At 36.2% G+C, this 18,072-nt stretch overlaps 1 protein-coding gene across 1 annotated transcript in view; it reads right to left on the bottom strand.

The window, feature by feature from the left end:
- Window positions 1-18,072, bottom strand: part of DNAH7 (dynein axonemal heavy chain 7) — a 272,843-nt gene that overhangs the window by 57,296 nt on the left and 197,475 nt on the right. The window contains exons 47-48 of the mRNA XM_003796072.2: window positions 12,841-12,995; window positions 2,540-2,730 (exon numbers count right to left, since the gene is read on the bottom strand). Coding sequence (XP_003796120.1) covers window positions 2,540-2,730; window positions 12,841-12,995 — 346 coding nt within the window. The remainder of the gene's footprint in view (window positions 1-2,539; window positions 2,731-12,840; window positions 12,996-18,072) is intronic.

The raw sequence follows: 18,072 nt of genomic DNA on the forward strand, positions 1-18,072 counted from the left end.
GTGTTCCTGTTCTCTTTGTGGTCATCTGTGCGTTCTCAGCTCTGGCGACCAGGTGGGAGAGAGCATGTGTCCTTGCCTATCCTTACACCAGAATATTTCCTCTGCAGGAACAGAGTAATTTTGTTTTTGTAAGAAAATTTCCCGTCTGGGGTCAGTAAGTGTAAAACAACTTCTTGCGACACCCCGAGGAAGGTGATGCCCTCCTTTCATGTAAACCTAGTTTACCTTCTCCATGGAGGGCACTATTTGGGTTAAACTTTTCCCCCACTCATCCCATAGCAGGCCTTGAATGCCACTAAGTAGAGATACATGGACATAATCATAAATTTAGACGAGATAATAAGTAATTCTTAAAATTGAGCAATTTAGAAAACTTATTAAATATTGTTATATAATTCTCTACTGCTTTGGCCCCTATTCTTTGAAAACTATATTATACTTTGAAGGGATTTTCCCTATTGACGTGAGAAACCAAGTGCATGGATTGCATTTGCTTTAATCTAAAAACCATAAGCAGTGTAAGCAAAATGCATGTTTTACAACTTGTACTCCATTGTGTTCATACACAAGGAGGTATTCATTCATATTCCATTAATTCCAGATCTTTAAAAAGTCTAGATTTTGCAAATCTAGCCATTTGTTCACACATAAACATTTACGATCACAAAATACAGCTTCCTAATTTTATTTTCATTTAGACACAAAAGGATTATAGCAGTATGGCAACATCCCCTGAGCACTTTTGAAAAGCAAAAGGTACATAAAAGATCCTAAAAATGGGATCGAGAGGAAGTATTCTAATTTGTAAATGAAAGCAAGTAACTGCCTCACTATGTTTTCTAATCCCTGTTTAATCAATCCTGGCAATTAAAAATAATGAAGCAATAAGACACTCCAGGGATCTTAAGGATTTTGATACTGAATCATAAATATGTCCTTCCCACAGCATTCTGTGACTTCTATTATAACCAGTTATTAGTGAGCTAAGAATAGTGCAGAGTATTTATGTGTGATACTTTCACATATTTTAGGGAAAAGTAAAAAAGGTTTCCCATGTCATTTACTTAAAAAACATTTTTTTCTAACACAGCTTTGGGATTTATCATTGATTTTTATGCTTCATTCTTTTTCACTTATATTATTTAACTCAAAATAGTTAAATAGTACTGCTAATAAATAACACTCATACAATAACACTATCAACTGGGCCTTGTTCTAAGAATTCTATGTAGATTGATTTATGTGTCTTCACATTACTCTACATGACAAAGAGACTTTTATTATTCCCATTTGACAGATGAGGTAATTAAGGTATGGAGAGGTTAATAATACGCCCCAAAGCACATACTTGGCAAATAAAAGAGCTGGGATTTGAAATATAGGTAGTGGCGCCAGAATCTATGCTCATAACTACTACTGGGCATTCTTTCTCCTAACAGATAAATAGATAATAGGTACATTTAAGGTGTTCAGATAACATATTATATTTTAATTAATTGAAAGCAATGGCTAAGAATTTCCATAGTTTTAACATTCTGTTTTTAAAGTTAAGCCCAAGGGTCATTCCACTTTCCCCAGCCTTCTGGGCATCCCTGAAAGTCCAGTCAAAGTGTGTCTTCAACACCCAGCTCCCAGGGCGCTCTGCAGTTCCTGGCTGTCTTCCTAGTTCCACCACACTGTCACTCTGCAAACATTAGTAGTGTAAGCCTCTGGAGGGCAAGGATCATGTGTATTCATTCATCTTGGAAAGAATAAATTACACCATCTTTGGACAGAGATGCCTGTGTTACTTTAAGTATTTCCAAAAAAGGAGACCATTTGAACTCACTGGATAAATCTAGCCTCTCTATATAACTTTCAAAACCTGAAAAAGTATTTCTTAGGGTCCTCTCCTGCCTGCTTCTGGAAATAAGAACAATCTTTCACCGATTCACTCCACAAACATTTATTGATTCACTCCACAACCAGTACTAAAAATTAGGAATAAAAACAGAATAAGGTGTGGTCCCTGAAACCGCCAGGAGCTCAGCTGCAGATCAACATCTCAAGTCATTTTAGTCATTGACTGAAACTTTAAGCTAACTTTACTCTTTAAGGGAATTCTTAGTACTTTAAAAGAACAATGATAGAAAACAGTTCTTTTAAGTAATTCTATAAAATCAGATAGCAGCAACCTTAGTGTTGGAAGGAAGAATGGAGTTCTGCTTCTGAATTTCAATTCCATGATTAGCATATTATCATTTATTACAAAGAAAGAATGTGAATATGTCGTCTATTTTTTAACAATGAAATCTAAGAATAATATCACTTGTAGAAATTACATTCTGATAGTCTTTTTTTCACAGCATACTGAAGGCTCCTCTATTACTTACGTGTCCATACAAAAGCAACAGTTGAAAATTACTACGGCAATTTCAAGAAACACACAAAAAGGACAAAATCCATTTTTCTTAGGAACTTGTTCCTTTTAGGGCTGAGGAAGAAAATACAGTCACTCATTGTAAAATATGATAAAGAAACATTCATTCTGGATACTGGCCTTCACTGACGTTTCGGGAAGATAGTGAGGATTTCTGAGCTTGGTGGTAATATAGAAGCGGAAGTCAGGCGCGTATTCAATCGTGGAGTCTCCGAGCCGGATACACGTGCTTCCACCCTGCTTAAAAGTCTGTTTCAGAAGAAGAGGCTCCAAAATAGGATCTAATTCTTCTCCAACATTTTCTAGCAACACTGGAGTAAAATCAGGAAAATATTCTGGGTTATTTTTAATAGTGATTGTAAACATTCAACCCTTCGAGTTCTTTCAGCCTTCTAGATTGCTTGTATTTCTAGTTATTTATTTATTTATTTTTTGTCTTCTAAATATAGAGGAATGGTGTCATAGAAACAGTTGCATTACATGGGAAGGGTGTGACTTTACTTTTAATTATAAAAACAACATACTTAATTGTAGAACATCTGGTAACATAGGAAAGTATAAAAAGGAAATTGGAAAACTGACTTTAATTAGATTTTCTTAGCTATCTCTCCCTCCCCCTCAATATTTTATATAACTGACTCATACCATATACAGATTGGTAGAAAAATGACACAGAATTATATATGGTATAATAATTAATTGCTAAATTATTTTTCACTTCATTGTTGTTTATTTATCTTTTTCTACATAGAGTTGAGACTAAACAATATATTGAATTTTGCCTCTCAATTATTTTGACTTACAGCTTAAATGTCTCCATGTTATTAAAAGCTTTAATAGACTTTTAATTACTGCATAATAATGTATCATAACAGTATTCTCCCCTTTTTAACTAATGCTTTATTATTGGATATTTGTATTATTTCCTGTTCTGAATATTATAAATAGCACTGTATAAAACTTTCCATTTCAGAATATTTTCTTTTGACTGAACTTTAGAAGGAGAATCTCTGGGTCACAGGTCAGTGGCATTGTTAATATTATTGATGTATTTGCTGAGTGCAAGCCTTACATTTTGGTGTTTGGGGTGCTATCATAGTCAAACTTGGAACAGGGCATTTTCTGGAGTTCCTGATGGATAGTGGGTACAGTCTGGATGGGAAGAAAGAGGCTCAGGGCACTGGGGCGGCAGGTGATTTGGATCTCTATGGCAGTAAAGATCCAGACACATTCTGTTCCTCCCCATAGGTCACTCCTAGTGTAATGAATTCCTAATTATCTACTTATCAATTTCTTTCATTGCTGGGATTTTAACCAAAGCAGGTATGTTGATGATTTTCAAACTTATTTTCATTTTTTGCTTGCATAAAATGATTATTTTTCACGGTTAAATAATGTGAGTGCATCTTAACGTATTAAATATGTTAATCCATTATTTAGTTTGCTCTTATTTTTGCATTATTATTAATAATGCTACATAAACATCATTTTGAAAGTTCCCTTGTATTCATTTCTGATTACTTAATCAGGCTGGAGCTGTAGAAAATGCAATTAATGGTCAATAGTTATGAACATTTTAAAAGCTATTTGTATTGCCAAACTACTTTCCAGGAAAATCTTAGAGATTTCAGAGTTGCAACGAGTAGACATTTTGTTGTTTGTTTTTAAACCTGTTTTTACAAAATATCGCTGTACTTAAAAATGCTGGACGCCACTCTGGCATTGTGTTTCTCATCATCGTCACAACTCTGAAAAGTACAGGCTATTTTACCTCAGTTTGCAGATAAGTCAGGACAGGTAACTGAAGTAAATTTTTCAGTTAAATCAACTAGTAATGACAAAGCAGGGACTTAATCCAGGCATCTTACATTGCTTCTTACGTTGCTCTTATCCACCATGTGGCACTATCAGCATTAAATAAGATGTTTGATAGGTTAGAAACACGGTCAGAGTTTGTAACCTTAATATTTTAAAGGTTGGGTGTTTAGCTGCTTTTTGGCTAATTCTAGAAACCACATGTTAATATATTTGCCTATTTTTCCATGTTGGGTGTATTATTTACAATTCAGTTCAGTGGCAAGAGGCAGGAAACCAAAAACAATAGTAATGCCAACACGGGGGAATTTCTGTTTCACGAGAGGGGAGCCCGAGCTGGTCAGTCCGGTGTCGGAAGGACAGTGTCTACACCGTGAAGGACCCAGGCTCCCTCCATCTTGCTGCTTCACAGGTCTTAGCATGTGGCTTCAATCTCTTTGGCCTTCCATATCAACATTCCAGCCATCAGGAAAAAGGAAGAAATAGAGAAAGAAGAAACATTTTTTCTTTAAGAATATTTCCTGGGAGTCATTTGACCAAACGCAGTGGTGATCACAAGGCCATAGACACAACCACTACAGAGGTGAGGGAATGGCGCAGTTCTGCCCTCTGGCTGCAGTGTGCCCTGGTAACAGGGGGTGCTAAGAGTAAGGAAAAGGGGGAGTGGATGGCCGGGAACAACTAGCACTCATTGCCATGATGCATGCACAAGTTTAAAAACATTACTTTGTTTTTCAACATTGTTGTAGCAAATATTTCAGTTTTTCACTTGTTTAAATTTCCTTATGTTTCTTATAATTTAACTTTTTTACTATAAAAATTTTCAAACCTTTTCAAAAGTAGAAAGAATGTTATAATGAACCTGATATAATAATCCAGCTTCAGCCTTTGTAAATTCAGCCAATCTTGTTTCATTCATTCCTTATTTCACCTGGATTATTTATAACAAATTCCTAGACATCATAAAAACTCATTTGTAAGTATCTCTAAAGAGTGAGAATTCTTTAAAAAATTGCTATATCTGGCCAGGCATGGTGGTTCATACCTGTAATCCTACTACACTGGGGGGCCCAGGCAGGAAGATCACTTGAACTCCAGAGTTTTGAGATCAGCAAGAGCAAGACCTGTCTCTACTGAAAATAGAAAAGTTATTGGGACTAAAGCCTGTGGGTGCTTGTAGTTTCAGCTACTGGGGAGACTGAGGCAGGAGGATTGCTTGAATCTAGGAGTTTGAGGCTGCTGCCAGCTAGGCTGACACCATGGCAGTCTAGTTTAGGGCAACAGAGTGAGACTGTCTCAAAAAACAAAAACAAAAACTGCTATACCTTAAAAATTAACAATAATTCAAAATTTTCTCAAATATCCAGGCAGAGACTATGTTTCCTCATTGTTCAAAGATATTTTGATTATAGTCTTAAATTAGTATACAGGTAAGTTTCATAAATTGTGATTGCCTTTATATTGGTTTGTAACTGAAATTTTTAATTTTTAGAGTCAAATCTATTAATCTTTTCTTTTTTAATTTTTCATTTCCCTCCCTCCTTGCTACCCCAGATAGAATGCCATGGTGTCATCATAGCTCACACCAACCTTTAACTCTTGGGCTCTAGCAATCTCTCTTGCCTCAGCCTCCTGAGTAGCTGGGACTATAGACACCTACCCATACTCAGGGCTATTTTTTTTTTTTCCTATTTTTAGTAGAGACAGGATTTTGCTCTTGCTCAGGCTGGTCGCAAACTCCTGAGCTCAAGCAATCCACCTGCCTTGACTTCCTAGAGTGCTAGGATTACAGTTAGGCCCATGCTGTATTTTCTTAGAAAGTACTTTTCCATCAAAGGACCATGTTTTTTTTTGGTATTTTGCCTTCTCTCTTTTTTCCTTTCATTTATTTTGGTATGATGTGAGACTCTGACTTGATATATTTCTCTACAAAGCCTTTTTTCCTGCCACCACTTGCTGAAATGATCATTTTTCCATTGCTTTATAATACAGCAAAGGCTTGTCCTTATATATATCAGGGTTTATTCTAGAGCTTATTCCAGTTAATTCCAAACTTACTCTTCTGAATTTTATTGGCTCTTTACTTTCTTTTCTCCTAGGTTTGCTTTGGTATTATTTTGCTAACACTTATTTCTGAGAGAGTTGACATTGTTATAATATATAGTTTTCTTATCATAGAACAAGAGATGCCTTTGGCAAGTCTTGTTTTTCTGTAAAGTTTTGTCATTTTTCTCACTTTTTATTATTAAAGACACTCTAATGTTTAAATGTCATTTTGCTTTGTTTTCTATTCACTGGTTGTCTAGAATCACTTCCCACTTCTTTACTTCTCATTTGTTATTGATTTAATATTCTTCTTGGAATATAGCTCCTTTACTGAATTCTTTTACTACCTTCCAGTTAATTCTTCTTGTTTGTCTAGGTGAGGGGTATTGTCTATGAATATAATAACTTTGCTTCTTCTTTCCAAATATTATAGCAAATTTATTGTTTCTTGTTTTGTTGAACTGGAAAAATTTCCTAACAATGTTAAAAAATAGCAGTGACATTGTATATCAATTTATCATTTTCATTTTAACATGAAAATCTACTAATTTGCCAGTTATGAATTGAAATTCTGTTTAAGAAATATTACAATATTCAGGCAGTGCCTTTGGCTCAGTGAGTAGGGTGCCAGCTCCATACATGGAGGGTAGTGGGTTCAAACCCAGCCCCAGCCAAACTGCAACAACAACAACAAAAAATAGCTGGGTATTGTGGCAGGTGCCTGTAGTCCCACCTACTTGGGAAGCTGAGGCAAGAGAATCGCTTAAGCCCAAGAGTATGAGGTTGCTGTGAGCTGTGACATCACCACGGGCAACATAGTGAGACTGTCTCAGAAAAAAAAAAAAAAGAAATATTACAACATTTAAGTTTTGCTTAATTGCTTCAATATTTATCAACATTAATTTTCTAAATAAAATCTGATATTTAATGTTGGCTAAATATATGCTATTATAAAATTTCATCCCCTAATCACTCTACATTTTCCTAGTTTGAAATGTAATTAGGAGTGTGTGTATACATATACACATTCACACACACACACAGGGTACCCATAAAGCCATTCATGTGTAATTTTAAATAGAAATTGCACCCAAACTTTATGGCCACCCTGTATGTTTTTTTTTGAAGTTAAAGTGTTCATTATGAACCTTAAACACTACAAACTTGATTCTTTTCCTCAAGAGTAAACATTTATTGCTTCGCTGGTAGAATCAAGTCTTGCGTTTGTTAGAAAAGATTTTTTTGTAGCATCTTGATCTAAAAATATATATATTATCAGTATTGAATATTATAAGCCTCACTGGGAAATTAAAAACATTCTGAACTTCAAAAGTAAGAAAAAAAGAACAGAAATTTACAGATACATGAATTACCCAAAATGCTATGCTTAACTTAACTATTTTATTATGACTCTTAACTTTAGACTCCTTTAACTTCTAATTACTGTATGTTAAAACATGCTCCATGTCAAAATTATAGGAACAAATTCAGGAGACAGACTTCTCTTTATATTTCCATCAATAATTTTGATAGAAATTATTTTGTTTGTTTGTTTTTGAGTTAATGTCTCACTCTGTGGCTTGAGGCAAGAGTGCCCCAGTTTCAGCCTAGCTCATAGCAACTTTAGACTCCTGGGCTCATGTGATCCTCCTGCCTCAACCTCCAGAGGAGCTGGGACTATAGGCACTCCCACAATGCCTGGCTAGCTTTTTGGGTTTTTCTTTCTTTTTTTTTTTTGCTTTTTTGTTTGTTTGTTTGTTCAGTGGTTTCTATTTTTAGTAGAGACAGGATCTTGCTCTTGCTCAGGCTGGTCTTAAACTCCTAAGCTCAAGTGATCTTCCTGCCTTGGCCTCCCACAGTGCTAGTCTATCATTTAGTTTAACACTATGCTGCTTTATGTAAAACCTCATTCCTCATTTCTAAGTGCCAGCACATCATAGCATTTGCAAATCTTGTGAGAAACCAAGACTTGGAATCCAAGCACACACCTGCTAATGTCTTTGAGAAAGGCAGATCAGCATCTTACTCACAACAGTTAACCTTAGCAATAGAAATAGAAAAAAGATGAAACGTTCTTTTCAAATTTCTTTTGCACTTAAGACACTAAATAACATCATTTTCATTATAAATTTCTGCATTATCTAATCTAATGCCACTGCTGATCTGACAGAAGTGGAGCTCAGGCAGGGATGCGAGTAATGGGGAACAACTGTAAATACAGATGAAGCTTCATTCACCTCCTGCCCTGTGACCCAGTTCCTAACAGGCCAGGGACTAGTAGTAGTCTGCGGTCTGGGGATAGGAGACTGCAGACATACATAAAATAAGGGCAATAGAAAACATTCATCAAAGTTTCAGCATTGGCACTTCCTTGTAGGGGTCAAGATGTCACAGAGAAAGAGAATTATATCTTAAAGGATGAAATTTAAAGGGATTCACCAGATGATAAAAGAGTAGAGACAGGCAGTGCCTGTAGCTCAGTGAGCAGGGCGCTGGCCACATACACCAAGGCTAGTGGGTTCAAGCCTGGCCTGGGCCTGCTGAACAACAATGGCAACTGCAACCAAAAAAAAATAGCTGGGCATTGTGATGAGCACCTGTAGTCCCAGCCACCTGAGGGGCTGAGGCAAGAGAATCTCTTAAGCCCAAGAGTTTGAGATTGCTGTGAGCTGTGATGCCACAGCACTCTACCGAGGGCAACATAGTGAGACTCTGTCTGAAAAAAAAAAAAAAAAAGCAGAGACAGAAGCTAAGAGACTAAAACAAAGCCCTGTTGTTAGAAGCACTCGGCTTCCAAGTACTGAAGTGAACTTTCATTTTCTTTTCCGGTTTTTTTTTTTTTTTTTTTTTTGAGATAGAATCTTACTCTATTGCCCCAGGCTAGAGTACCATAGCCTCAGCCTAGCTCATAGCAAGCTCAAACTCCTGGGCTCAAGCAATCTCCCTGTTCATCCTCCCTAATAGCTGGGACTACAGGCATGTGCCACCATGTCTGGCTGACTTTTCTACTTTTAGGAGAGACGGGGGTCTCACTCTTGCTCATACTGGTCTCACACTCCTGGCCTCAAGGATCCTCCCACTGCAGCCCCTCAGAGTGCTAGGATTGCAGGCACAAGCCACTGTGCCAAGCCAGAATCAATTTCCTTATCAAGAATATTTGTATGATGTACACACGCCTATTATGAAACTAATTTATAGCTTTCATATGAAAGCTATAATCTAATTATAGCCTAAGAATATGGGGAGGGGGGAGGAGGGGGTTGATGGGTGGAGGGAGGGTGATTGAAAGGATCACCTCTGTGGATTATCTTTCAAGGGTACAAGTGAATCTTTCTTAAAGTAGAATATAAATGTTGTAGCACAATAACTAAGAAATGACATGACGGCTATGTTAACCAGTTTCATGAAGATATTTCAAATTGTATATGAAAACATCACACTGTACCCCATGATTGCATTAATGTACACAGCTATCATTTAATAATAAAAAAAAGAATATTTGTATGATTACTATTCCATGAAATCTTATCCATTGGTATAGCTAATACAGATATACCTTATTTTCTAGAACAATGGCTTTTAACCTTTTTTAAAAGCACCTTTTCAAAGATGATCTTACCTTAAAATTCAATCTAAAAACCAAAAGGGAGACCCACTCTGGTTGAGGCAGAGCAGAGGCAGAGGCAGACAGGGAAGGCAGGCAAAGCCCTCTGCCTTCTTGACCTGAGCTGCCTGTGGAGCAACAGATCAAGCGCCACTGGCCCTGGAGGAGCCGATGTCTGAAGACAACCTCTCACATGCAGAGTCTTTAACCACATATGTTTTAAAACTTTAACAGTAACTGGTTCTTTTACTTGATGGTTAAATATAAAAATAGCTATAAAATCAGCCATCTATCTCTCTATTGAGAGATTAAAACTTCTCACTTCTCTCTGATGACTAATGTTAGAAGGCACTATAAATAATCATTAGCCATTTAAAAGTATTTTGAAAAGTAGGTTAAATCGCCCCAAAGAAGGTCTTGCTTGTGTGATACAGTAAGTATTCTAGACAAAGGCAGAAGGCCTGAGGACTAGTTTTAGCACTCCCCTTAACCGGCCATCCAACCTTGCTTAAACCATTTCATTAATGCCCTGTAATACCTCGCCTGCCTTGTTAATAAAATGGCGTGATTGGAATTACTATTGGAGTTCAAATTTTTATGGCCACATCTCAAAGTAAACAATACATTTTAAATCTTGACCTCATAGACATATAGACATATACAACTTAAAAAATTTCATGAAATAATACTCTTAGGTTCTGCTACGAGGCCTACTATGTTTTATTTCTCTTGTACTGCATTTCATTATACGGTACGGGTTACGACCCACTAAATTGGCTTTCTTTTTCACAGTATGACCCATAATTTGAGAAATTCTATGTAGATAATTTTTCTGGCCCTTACTCCTCCAAAATTATGGAATTCTAACACCACGGTAGGTGGCTGAAACTACAGAAATTTCCAGATTGTCACCACACGGTAGGTACTTAGTCATAATTTAATCACATTTTATTGTGTCAAGGAGAAATTATTTGAATATTTAAGTCAAGTAATTATAATTACTGAAAGCATTTAGGGCACAGTTCTTCTAGAAATCTTTCCTTATTCTTTTGAATTGTTATTGTACATCATCTGTGCTTTTTTTTTTTTTTTTTTTTTTGAGACAGAGTCTCACTTTGTCACCCTCAGTAGAGTGCAATGGGCATCTTAGCTCACAGCAATCTCAAACTCTTGGGCTCAAGTCATTCTCTTGCCTCAGCCTCCCAACTAGCTGAGACATACAGGCACCTAGCACAATGCTCGGCTATTTTTTAGAGACAGGGTCTTGCTCTGGCTCAGGCTGGTCTCGAACCTGTAAGCTCAGGCAATCCACTTGCCTTGGCCTCCAGAATACTAGGATCATAAGAGTGAGCCACCACATACGGTCCTGCCTTTTTTATTATATTCTACTAACCATACAGCAAATGCTCAACAAAAAAACATAAATTGAGCACTTACTAGACATTGTAAGTATTCAATGTACAGTAACTCATCTCTTTCTTACACTATATAGTTAAAGTACAGATGGAGAAAGAACCTTGGGGGTCTTGAGACAGTCACTGAACCAAACAATAAGTAACAGAGGCAAGTACTCTGAATTCAGAGACAGTGCCTCTAACCCTTCAACTAACTATATGGGTCACCCAAATACATACTATATCTTTTATATATATGATATACTATATAATATATATCACCATATATATGTAATTCTGATATTAAAGAAGAAAAATACTTGATAGAGATCATGTTTCCCCTTTCATGTAAATCCTATGTCACCATACCATATACTAAGAATGTATTTTAAATGAATGAAATACTGTGTGGGTGTGTGCATGTCTGCTTGTCCATTATATAAACACAAAATTTTGTAGGTAGACCTAGATGTTTTTAATGCTAATGCTAACAGAACCTAAAATTGTAATTATGCTAATATTTGATGATTATTAATATGTACAAGTAAGACCATATGGCTATAAGACTACCCACTATACTTATTATTATTATTCTATATTGTACAAGCTCTAACAGCAAGTGAGATTGGCTGAACTTATGTTGGGGCCAAATATATTGCCATTTCATTAAGTGTTTACATTTATTTGGTCACATAAATGGTCAAAATTTGATGGGATTTCATGAATTTAAAACATGAATAATGGCCAGGCATGGTGGTTCACACCTCTAATCCTAGCACTCTGGGAGGTCAAAGCAGGTGGATCACCTGAGTTCAGGAGTTTGAGACCAGCCTGAGCAAGAGTGAGACCCCATCTCTATCAAAAATATAAAAACTAGCTGGGTATTGTGATGCTACTTGGGAGGCTGAGGCAAGGAGATTGCTTGAGCCCAAGAGTTTGAGGTTGCCATGAGCTATGACACCACCACACTCTATCCAGGGTGATGGAGACTCTGTCTCATAAAAAGAAAAAAAAAACATGAATAGTAAACCCAGTTTACTCAAATCAGAAGTATTGATTTTTGTATTGACAAATGGGACGTCTAATGAAAGGTGTATTGAGAAATCCTTAGCATATTTCTAATCTATTGCAAATGACTGACAATAGCCAGGCATGAAAATCTGTACTCTCTTCTCTGCCACTTTTATAGGGTAAATTGGAAGAGGAACAAATAGATAGCTGAACTAACGTTGTGATGAAATGCTATTGGCATATCAAGTAGTTCTTTTAATTGCAGAAGTATAGTTATAATGAGAACTAAAGAATGGGAAACAGACAAAAACTGAAACAGCTAAAGGAAGCATCACAAGTGAATCTTGAGACAAAGAATTAGGGAAGATTTCTTGTAACCTTTCGGGCAATTTATAATCTTTAAAATTCTCATTTAATTACTTATCAATAAATAAAAATAATAAATTAACAAATTCACCAGGTAAAATGAATCTGACACGGATAGCCTTCTAAAACAGAAACAATCCCTCTCCAGACATTTCCATATGTATGTTTGGTATTCAACTACATACCAGGAGTACCAAACTGGATGCAGTTTTCCAGAGTCCTGACATAGTCAGCATCACTAAATTTAATTACATGAAGACTATTGGTTTTTTCCATGTTCTTGACCCATTTATTAGCCTGGCCTTGAGGATCTATCATCAGAGGCCACCTTCTTGCATTCCTGAAAAGGAGAAGAGAGATGATGCTGAGAAAGCTATCATTTGTTTCTGTGCTGTTTAATCATGTACACACCACTTTCTTAAAGTTTATCTTTTATGATGATATTTTACTTTTTAACTCATTATAGAAATCATATTCTTAAAACAGAGACATTTAGGTTAAATGAGCTATCAGAATGGCAACTACAAAAATCATCCTGCAAAGTTAACACACGTTCTTTTACTCTTTTTGGAAAATTACAATCTCTAAATGTTAAATTTCACTTTTGAAAATATTTGCTGTTCTTTCTAATTATGTCACAGTGGCAATCATCCAGTGCACTGGTTTGGAAATGAGGAAACTCCAGTTCTTTACTAGGCCCTGCCATTAATTACTCATGTGACCTTGGGCAAGTCACTTTGCTTCCTTCCTCAGTTTCTACCAGCTATCATTCACACACAGGCACCAAGAAAAGATTGGAACATCACTTCTCTCTCACTCTGAAATCCAAATTATTGAAGATATAATGGCCTAAAAAAAAAGCCAAAAATCATAAATCTTTACGATAGCCAGAGACACTTAAATACTAAGACAATTGTTGACCCAATCTTTGTTTCAAATGGTTAAATATTTAGTATTATCTATGTAGTTCATTACATGCCACGAATTTGCCGAGTGATTGTGAGCTTCTTGTGGACAGGACTATATTCTCTGAAGGTCAAAGCTTTTGCATAATGGAAGAGCTGAAATTAATATTTATTGCTTTACTCTCACACTCATCACCCCTTTTATGATAAGTACAAGAGACACACCCCATGAGGAGCCAGTTTATTTTCCAGGACGTTATAGTCACAGAAGAATTAACCAGTACATGCCACGATCAGATGATATCAATCACATAGCTTCTTGCCTTGTGTGAAATGTTATCAGCAGTAAGATTAGTGTTCTTTTTCCTTTTCTTATAAGTTTCAATAAGCACAAGCCACACTCTGGACAATTTTCTAAAGATACTGTCACACCCTGGAAGAGTGAGCAGAGCAAATTCACACAGCATCAGCAGAGCAAGAGGAGAACGTAAGAGGTGACTACGGCAAAACCCCCCAAAACCAAAAAAAAAAGGAGGGGGCGGGAATGGACAGGATAACATTAAATTTATTCTCATTTTAACATGAATTTAGAACGTTATAACTTGTCCCATGAAATAAAAGTAATCACAGCCTTTTAGCAGTTATCATCTAGAGCCTGATATAAAACATGAAGCTGAAATGGTGAGAAGGCAGTCCTGTCCTCCACTATGAGATTATGTCACATGTTAATCTATGTGGGCTGGCATAGCAAATACCACAGACTGGGTTATTTTCTCAGACTTCTGGAGCCTCCGAGCCCAAGACTGAGGTGTCAGCAGGGTTGGTTTCTCCAGAGGCCTGTCTCCTTGGCTTGGGGATCACTCCCTTCCTGCTGTGTCCTTCTGTGGCCTTTTCTCTGTGGAAGAGCTCCTGGTATTTCTAAGGACACGAGTCCTTATTGGATCAAGACCCCATACTTACAACCTCACTTAAGCTAGTTATCTCCTGAAAGGACCTATCTCCAAACAGTCCCATTAGGAGTCAGGTCTTCAACATGTGAACTTGAGGGGAGGTGCACAGTTCAGTCTGTAACATTAATTATGTGTAGAAAGAAAAGAGATCAGAAGATTAATGTGATATCTTAGATGCAATCAACTGATGAAAAGAGAAGCATATTCCTAAGAAACTAAAGGGAGTAAGAAGGAAAACTAGAAAGAAATAATAAATAAATGAAAGTATTTATTCTTTCACATTTTCACCAAATATTAAAATATTTTTAAGTTTGGAGGATTATGTATAAATGCTAAACAGAATTAATGCTCCCTCAAAGAAATCAAATGACTCATTCTTCTCTATATTGTTTCTCCATTTTTAAAGCTACAACACTCATGTTTATGCTGTTTCTTTGTTAAAAATAGACTTCTTTCCCATCTTTCATGTACAGTCCTACTCGTGTCTCTAGGGCTCAAAAGCTAGGTAGTCCACACAAAGCCTTGTGTGATTTTTTTTTTTCCTGAATTTCTTTAGTAATGCCTCCATATTACATTTATGGTACTGTCACATAATGATAATATTCTATCATGATAATTCTATAATTCCTTAACTGTATCACCCACCTAAATTGTATATTCCTCTGATGGAAGGGTCCATGCTGATTCTTTATTTTTTTTTTCCTAGATCAAATAAAGTTTGCATCCTATAATCTACCGATGTAGAAATAGCAAAACAAACAAACAAAAAAATTGGCAAACACCATAAAAGTTCAATCATTCTAAATATTGAAATTCTCTAAGAGGTTATCCCTGAGTAGAAAATACTCGTCCAATGAATAGCACTTCAGAATCAGAGGAAAGGACTCTGATACTAACCAAGTGTACTAAGCCTATTACAGTCTATCTTACACTGATTACATGTAAAAATGTTAAAAAAAAAATAAAAAAGCAATTATTTGTAGATTATAAAAAGTACATAACAACAAGTGAATGGGAGAAAAGTTAAAACTCAGGAATGACTGGCAAGAGACAGGGAGGTTCCCGAGGAATTTTTTTCTTTATTTCTCTTTGTCTTTCTTTTTATCTTATAGTATAGTGGAAGAACTGCAAAGCAGGTACAGACAGCAGAAATTCATACTCAAGAACTGAGAAAATGACTATGTGTGAGCCAGAGAGTGTGGGGGTAAGTCCATGTTTCTGTTTTGTTTTCTTTCAATCTTTTTTCTCTTCTGTCTCTATCCCAAGGTTAATTCCACTCACAGAACTATACCATGGTAAAAGAAGTGGCACAGTTACATAAAACACTTTTCAAAAACCCACCCCTCTGGACAGAAGAACTAGGAAAAGAGGCCTCTGTTGTTCACAGAATGTAAGGGGAATCTTAAGTATTGTTCTCTTTTCTCTTGCCACTTTGCCCTAGGTGTTGGTATGAAATTGTGCAATAGCACAAGAACATAAAATTCTGAAAAAATATAGGAAAAGATGCTTCTGGGATGAAGCGTAAAGGAAATCCTCATGAGTGAAGACTTGAAGACAGGACTCACTAGTTCTGTGAATGAACAGATACAAGGTCTGAGCTCCCTACCCAAATTATACGCACATTGAATACAACTAAAGTAGCTTACTGAAGTCTTTGAATAATTACACAAATACCAGCCACAGACTATGCCCTGAGTGATGTGTGCTGAGGGGCAGTTCCAGGCAGCATAACAAAAGTTTTCAAATCTGAGCTGACAGTGGAAATGTTACCCACTGATGGAAGACAGAACTGTGGTCAAAACTGATTTGAGTAATTTGATTGCTAAAGCAAAAATCAATCTTATCCAAAAGCTTTTAAGGGTATCCCAGAGTCTCATATTCAAAATTTCTAGGATAAAAATCTAGAAGTATTCAATATAACAACAAATCAGAATGTGGCAAATTCTCAAAGAATAAAGAAGGTGTTAAAATTACCAGGAAAAAATATTTAAAGGAAAACAAAACATTTAAAGCAGAAGTTATAACCATCCTCCATGACATAAAAGTAAACACTTTTGAAATAAATTTTGAAATGGAGAGATGGTGTCAGCAAATAAATAAATAAATAAAAAATACAATAAAAATAAAGAGCGACAGAGTAAAAAGAATCAAATGGAAAATTTTAGAACTGAAAAATACAATAATCTGAAAGAAAAATCCCACTGTATGGGCTCAATAGCAAAAACAAGGTGATAGAGGAAGGGGTCAGTGAACTTGAAGACAGATAAACATAAATGGTCCAGTTTGTATAGCAAAGGGGGAAAAGGTTGAAAAACATGAACACAGCTTCAGAGACCTGTGGAACATTATAACAAATTTAACTTTCATGTCAGCAGACTGTTAGAAGGAGAGGAGAAAGAGATTGATACATTGAACAGTTTTGAAAAAACAATGGCTAAAACTTTCCCAAATGCAATGAAACACAGAAAGCTCAGAAACCTTCAAAAAGAAGAAACTCAAAAAAACCCATACACGAAACATCATAATAAAACTGCTGGGCTGGGTGTGGTGGCTCATGCCTGTAATTCTAGCACTTTCAGAGGCAGAGATAGAAGGATTGCTTGAGCCCAGGAGTTAGAAACCAGCATAGGTAAGGATGAGACTGTTTTTCTATCAAGAGTAATACGTGGGTAAAAAGAACATAGCTAGACTTGGTGGCAAGTGCCTCTACTAGTCCCAGCTTCTTGGGAGGCTGAAGTAGAAAGATTGCTTGAGCCTAAGAGTTTGAGGTTGCTGTGAGCTATGCTGATCTACTGCACTCTAGCCAGAGTGATACAGGTGACACAGCAAGACAGTGTTTCAAAAAAAAAAAAAAATCCTGCTGAACACCGAAGATTTTAAAAAATAATTTTGAGAGCTGCAAGGGAAAACTGATAGATTATTTACGGTGACAATTTTTCAAAAGACTGAAGATTTCTCATCATGGAGCCAGAAAACAGCAAAAAAATCTTGAAGTACTTAAAGAAAAGAACTATCAATCCAGATATCTATATCTAGCAAAAATATCTTTCAGGTATAAAGTTAAAATAAAGAAATTCTCAGATGAAGAAAACTAAGAAAATTTGCCAGCAGATCTGCTCTAAACAAACACTAAAATTCTTCAGCCTAAGAAAAGTAATACCACAAAGAAACATAACATTTTAGAAATAAAGGGAAGCATAATGAAATGCTAAGTATTGTGGTAAAAATAATAGATTCTCTTTCTCTTTTATGATATATGTGCAAATGTTAAGAGAAAAATATAATCTGTGAGGAGGGGGGCTTTCCATGTTTGCTGTATTAGTCATGGAAACAGAGCCAGAGGGTACATACTGTGTATATATTTAATTGGAGTGGTAAAATTACACATATTTATTTATTTATTATGAAGAATTGGCTGACACAGTCATGGAGGCCAAGAAGTCACTATCTATTATATACAGGCTGGAGAACCAGGAAAGCTGGTATGGAATTCGATAGAAGTCCAGAGGCCTGAGAACTAAGGAGCTGATGGTGTAAATCCCAGCCTAAATGCTGGAAGAGA

This window comes from Otolemur garnettii, unplaced genomic scaffold (assembly GCF_000181295.1).
Source record: "Otolemur garnettii isolate 467f Iridium unplaced genomic scaffold, OtoGar3 scaffold00100, whole genome shotgun sequence".
Lineage (NCBI taxonomy): Eukaryota > Metazoa > Chordata > Mammalia > Primates > Galagidae > Otolemur > Otolemur garnettii.